At 48.0% G+C, this 6599-nt stretch overlaps 1 protein-coding gene across 5 annotated transcripts in view; it reads left to right on the forward strand.

Annotated features, from left to right (window-relative positions):
- The first annotated feature begins 6076 nt into the window (after nucleotides 1-6076).
- The window catches only part of slc66a3 (solute carrier family 66 member 3), a 65324-nt gene continuing 64801 nt past the window's right edge, over nucleotides 6077-6599 (forward strand). For 3 of the 5 annotated variants that reach the window (XR_007262067.1, XR_007262066.1, XM_048596542.1), the window contains exon 1: nucleotides 6091-6442. Coding sequence is in view for 3 of the 5 variants with exons in the window: in XM_048596542.1 (XP_048452499.1) it covers nucleotides 6309-6442 (134 nt within the window). In the remaining 2 variants the exon portion in view is untranslated. Of the gene's footprint in view, nucleotides 6443-6599 lie in introns of all 5 variants that reach the window. The other 2 variants (XM_048596541.1, XM_048596544.1) reach the window with 2 other exon arrangements.

Raw genomic sequence — 6599 nt, forward strand, 5'->3', positions numbered from 1 at the left:
TTTGAAGAGCACAAGTTTATGGAGAGTGAGAAGTGAGAGACAGGCCAGGGGAGCACTTGAATTATCATACAGGTAGCAAAAGTGTAAGATTGGTGTTTTAGCACCAAAATGAATGGGGCAGGGTCGTTACTGAGGATGTTTACAGAGGTGAATATATCCAGTATTTGGGATGGAAAGAGTGGAGGGTTTGAAGCTTATATCAGAGTTAACTTGTATTTTGAGATTGTGAACAATCTGCTTCAGACTGAGGCAATTGTCAGAGAGGGAGACAAAATCTGTGGCTAATGGCTTGACTTTTTGGTAGGGACTGAAAACAATGCCTTCAGGCTTCAACAGGATAGTGGGAAGGGAGGAAGTAAACAGACAGGTGTTACACCTTTCACAATTGCATGGGAAGTTTTGAGAAGGTGTAGACCAGAATGTCATAGAATCCCTACTGTGTGGGAGCAGGCTATTTGGCCTATCAAATCCACACTGACCCTCCAAAGAGCATCCCACCCATACCCACCATTCCCTGTGGCTAATCCACCTAGCTTGCACATCCCTGGACACTATGGGCAATTTAACATGGTTAGTCCACCTAACCCGCACATCTTTGGACTGTGAGAGGAAGCTGGAGCACCTGGAGGAAACCCACACAGACACAGGGAAAATGTGCAAACTCCACACACAGGTGGAATTTAACCTGGGTCCTTGGCATTTTGAGGCAGCAGTGCTAACCACTGTGCCACCATGCCCTGCAGAATCAAAAACAGAAGTTGCTGGAAAAGCTCAGCAGGTTTGGCAGCATCTGTGAAGAAAAATCAGAGTTAATGTGTCCGGTCCAGTGACCCTTCTTCAGAACTGATGGTAGCTAGGTTTATATGCAGAAGATCTGGTGGGGGGAGAGGTATGAAGTAAAGGACAGGAGGGTATAGAGAACAAACAGAGAGAAGAGCAGTTGGACAGACGAAGGAGTTGCTAATGATCAGGCTAGGAGGGTGAATAGCGGTTAATGGAGATTGTTAGTGTCTAACAATAGGTTGTATGTAATGGCAGGCCATGTGATAACAGGTCTGGTGTGTGGGGTAGAGGGCTAGGACATGGGAGGGTTCAGGCCCTAAAATGATTGAACTTGATATTGAGTCCAGAGGGCTGCAGGGTCCCCAAGCGGAAAATGAGGTGCTGTTCTTCCAGCTTGCACTGAGCTTCATTTGAACACTTACAGCAAGCCTCAGACAGAGATATTGGCCAGGGAACAGGGTGGTGCATTAAAGTGGGAAGCAACTGGAAGCTCAGGGACCCTAGATGTTCTGCAAAGCAGTCACCCAGTCTACCCTTCCTTTCCCCAATGTAGAGGAGACCACATTGTGAGCAGTGAATGCAGTAGACTAGATTGTATGAGGTGCAGATAAAGTGCTGCTTCACCTGGAAGGTATATTTGGGCCCTTGGATACTGGGGAGGGAGGAGGTAAATGGGCAGGTGTTACACCTTTGGCAATTTCAGGGGAAGGTGTCATGGGACTGTGGGCTTTGCTGGGAGTAAAGGAAGAGTGGACTAGGGTGTCCTGGAGGGAATGGTCCCTGTGGAAGGCAGCCAAGGGAGGGAAATATGTGTCTGATGGTGGCATCTCGCTGGAGGTGGTGGAAATAGCATTTGATGATCTTCTGGATGTGGATGCTGGTGGGATGGTAGCTAAGGACAAGGGGAACCCTATCGCCGTTGTGGGAGGGAAGAAAGGGGTTGAGGGCGGTAGTGCAGGAGATGGATTGGACCCGGTTGAGGGCCTTGTCGAAAACGGTGCTGGGGAATCCTTGGTTGAGGAAGAAGGTGGACATTTCAGAGGCTCTATTGTTGAAGTTGGCATCATCGGAACACATGCAACAGAGATAGAGGAACTGAAAGAATGGAATGGAGTCTTTACAGGAAGCAAGGTGTGAGGAGATAGAGTCCAGGTGGCCATGGGAGTTATAGAGTCCTACAGCACAGAGACAGGCCGTTCAGCCCAAACTGGTCCATGCCGACCAAAATGTCCATCCACGCTAAACCCATTTCCCTGCACTTGGCTCATATGCTTCTAAACCTTTCCTATCCATGTATTCATCCAAATGCCTTTTAAATGTTGTTAATGTACCTGCCTCAACCACTTCTGCTTGCAGCTCAATCCATATGCATACCACCCTCTGTGTAAAAAAGTTGCCCCTCAGGTTCCCATGTATTCTTCCCCTCTTACTTTAAACTGATGCCCTCTAGTCCTTGATTCCCCAACCCTGGGAAAAAGACTGAGTGCATTCACCCAATCTCTCATGATCTTATACACTTCTATAAGATCTCCCCTCAGTCTCCTATGCTCTAATGAAAAGAGCCTGAGCTTGTCCAACCTCTCCCTATAACTCAGTGCCTTGAGTCCGGCAACATCCTTGTAAATTTCTTCTGTACTCTTTCCAGTTTAATAACATCCTTCCTACAGCAAGGTAACTAAACTGAACACAACACTCCAAGCGTGGCCTCACCAACGTCCCATACAACTGGAGCATAACTTCCCAACTTCTGTACTCAATACCCTGACTGATGAAGGCCGGTACGCCGAAAGCCTTCTTCACTGCCCTGTCTATCTGTGACTCCACTTTCAGAGAACCGTACACCTGAACTCCAAGATCTCTCTGTTTGACTACACTTCTTAAGGCCCTACCATGAACCTCCTACCTTGATTTAACTTTCCAAAATGCAACACCTCACACTTATCTACATTAAGCTCCATTTGCCATTTCTCCACCCACTTCCCCAGCTGATCAAGATCCTGCTGCAATTTCTGATAATCTTCCTCACTGTTCATGATACCATCTACTCTTGCATCATCCACAAACTTACCAATCTTGCCTTGTACATTCTCATCCAAATCATTGATATAGTCGGTGGGTTTACAGTGGATATTCGCAGCCAGTCTAACCCCAGAAATGTCAAGGAAGGGAAGGGAGGAATCAGAGTCAGACCAAATAAAAGTGAGGACAGGGTAGAAATTGGAAGTGAAATTGATTGACTTTTCCAACTTCAGAAGAGAGAGAGGGAAGCAGCACTGATAATATCGTCGATACAATGGGAGAAAGAGATTTTCCAAAGAATCTCTAAGGAGTGGAGACAGGCCATTTGGCCCAAAAAGTCTCCACCAACCCTCCAAAGAGCATTCCACACAGCCCCATCCTAGTACCCTTTCCCTGTAACTCTACATTTCCCATGGCTAACGCACCTAACCTAGGTCAGGAATTATATGACACCTAAAGAAGGTCTGAGGCTGCGAAAGCTTATTTTTTTCAAATAAACCTGTTGGACTATAACCTGGTGTCATGTGATTTCTGACCTTGTCCACCCCAGTCAACACCAGCACCTCCACATCATCCCACCTAACCTACACGTTGCTGAACACTACGGGCAATTTAGCACGGCCAACCCACCTAACCTGCACATCTTTGGACTGTGGGAGGAAACCAGGGCACACGGTGGAAACACACACAGACACAGGGAGAATGTGCAAACTCCAACACAGACAGTTTCCCGAGGGTGGAATCAAACCTGGATCCCTGGCACTGTGAGGCAGCAGTGCTAACCACTGTGCCACCACGCCCATTTGTGGGTGGGGTGGCCGGAATAGGACTAGAAGAAGGAATGTCCCATGAAGAGACAGACATAATTGGGGCCCATGCAGGTACCCATGGCCACCCCTCTGATCTGAAGAAAATGAGGGGTGTTAAAAGAGAAGTTGCTGAGGGTCAGGACAAGCTCGGCCAAGCAGAGGAGGGTGGTGGTGAGTGGGGACGGTTCAGGCCTTTGCTCCAGGAAGAAGTGAAGAGCCCTGAGACCAGTTGCCTGCCACTTTAACACACCATCCTATTCCCTGGCCAACATTTCTATCTCAGGCTTGCTGCAGTGTTCCAGCGAAGCTCAGTGCAAGCTGGAAGAACAACACCTCATTTTCCGCTTGGGGACCCTGCTTCCCTCTGGGTTCAATATCGAGTTCCATAATTTTAGGGCCTAAACTCTCCCATGCCCCAGCCCCCAACCCCACATACCAGGCCTGTTATTACATAGCCTGCCATTGCACACTACCTATCATTGACCACTAACAGTCTTCATTAACTGCTATTCACCCTCCTAGCCTGATTGTTACCAATTCCTATCCAATTGTTCATTTCTCTCTTTGTGCTCTATCCCCACCTATCATTTACTCCTTACCCCCTCTCCCCACCCTAACTTCTGCATATAAACCGACATTTTCCTAGCTACCATCAGTTCTGAGGAATGGTCTCCCAGGCTTGAAACGTTAACCCTGATTTTTTTCTTCACCGATGCTGCCAGACCTGCTGAGCTTTTCCAGCAACTTCAGCTTTTGTTCCTGACTTACAGCATCCGTGGTTCTTTTGGTTTTTATGCCCTGCAGGATGCCAACCAGATGAAGTCGAAGGTCAGAACAGTGTGGAAATTGGGAGTGAAATTGCTAAATGTTTCCAATTCCAAATCAGAGAGAGAAGAATGTGTTTTCTAATCAGTTTTTGAGTCCACTCGTCAATCAGCACCCACCTCTCATCGAGTATAAAACATCCGTTGATACTTCAATAATCCTGTGAATGGCCCAGTGAGTGCAAGATAAAAAGACTTGACAAAATGTACCATTTGTTTTCAGCCCAACTGGGTTCAACTATTTAAAATCTACAGTCCTTGGGGCTAAAGGGAGCAGAGGATCGAGGGAGAAAGCAGGAACAGGGTACTGAAACAAAAATCAGAAATTCCTGGAGAAACTCAATGGGTCTAGTAGCACCTGTGGGGAGAAAACAGAGTTAATATTTCAAGTCCAGGAAAAAGTGGTATTTTTACTGAAGGCAAGTGGGGGGGGGGGGTGGTGGAGGGGGGGGGGGGGGGGGGATTGGTTAGGTGGAGACAGAGGCCAGGGAGTGATATTAAAGGGCTAGGCAGATGAGGGGAATGTTGATAACAGGACAGAAGAGAAGCTGAATAAATGTTAAGGAGAGGTGAGGGATTGGGTAGGCTGTGCTGTAAGCAACTCATGTCATGACAGAACAAGGTGTGGGGTTGGAATCAGGTTCGAAAGTTATTGAAGTTGATGCTGAGTCCTTGAAGCTTCAGGGTCCCTGAGCAGGAAATGAGATGTTGTTCTTTGAGCTTGTGCTCAAACATTCTACCAGGCATGAGACAGAAATAATGGCATGGAAATGTGATGTGCTGGAGTGGCATCAGACTGGAACCTTGGGATTGTTTTTATAGACAGATCTGTAATACAGTCACCCAGAAGACCATACTGCGATCAGCAAATACAGTACACCAGGTTGAATGAAGTGCGGGTAAATTGCTGCTTCACTTGGAAGGCATTTATGGGGTTTTGGATAGTAAGGAGGGAGGACATTGAATGGTGGAGCCGGATCAAAGGTCTGAATGGGCCTACTCCTCTTTTCAATGTTTCCACATTAATGATTGGGCTGTAAGGGGCCAACAATTAAGGCAGTTAGGAAAGCAAGTTATGAGGGGAATATGAAATATCTACAAAATAAATGGCTATCGATAAGTGAGTGGGCAAAACGTCAAAAAGCTCCTCTCTCCAGGAAATGACTGTAAATTGTCCTGGGGCGTATCATTGCTAAACAAAAACACTATTTTCGAATCAACCTGTTCACACCGAAAGAACTGCGGATGCTGTAAACCAGGAACAAAAACAAAGTTGCTGGAAAAGCTCAGCAGGTCTGGCAGCGTCTGTGAAGGAGAAAAAAGTCAGAGTTAACGTTTCGAGTCCGGTGTCCCTTCCTCTTCTGGGAAAGCTCAGCAACTTTGTTTTTGTTTCAACCTGTTCACACCCCTTGAACAGGCCTCCTGGCTCAGAGGTAGGGACGCTACCACAAGAGCTCTTTTGAAGTACCACCTGAAGCTGAGAGTTGCCTGGGGCGAGTTTGCCTCTGGCTGTGGGGCACGTCTCTAGCAGAACCTACTTTTTGTGTGTCCCGGCCATTAAAAGCTGATAGCGCACACAGTAAATGTACATTGGAAAGGAAGTGCATTAGTACGTTGGAAGGAGTGGCCCATCTTCCGCTCAGACAGCTATACAGTGTGTTGAACATTTTGCAGAGAGCTCAGCCTGCAGCTCTGACACCGGGGAAAGTGAACACAAGAAGGAAATGTGTAAGGGAGCAGCCTCCAGCCCGGGTCCGCCTCCTTTCCCCGGCCGAGAACGGGTCGCCTTGCAGCTCTGTTTCAAGGCGTATCCGGAAAGAGTCCTGTACCCAGGGCTGTACCGGCTGGCACACAGAGAGGTGCCCAGGCGGAGATGCTGCTGATGCTGGCCAACACCAGTACCCTGCTGGTCTGCTCGGTGCTCAAAGTGCCCCAAATCATCACCGTCATCTCAGCGAAAACTGCCCGAGGACTCAGTGTCCGGAGCCTGCTCCTAGAGCTCATCGGGTCAGTGTCCGGGGGATCGGCAACACCGTGATAACCGGGAGGGTACAGTCAGGGGGGGGCACTGAGCGCACGGGTATGTGTGTGTATATGACCTGGGTTTAGTGTGTGTGTGTATGTGTATATACCCTGGGTTTACAGGGTGAGAGTGTGTGTGTGT

This window comes from Rhincodon typus, chromosome 5 (assembly GCF_021869965.1).
Source record: "Rhincodon typus isolate 14 chromosome 5, sRhiTyp1.1, whole genome shotgun sequence".
Lineage (NCBI taxonomy): Eukaryota > Metazoa > Chordata > Chondrichthyes > Orectolobiformes > Rhincodontidae > Rhincodon > Rhincodon typus.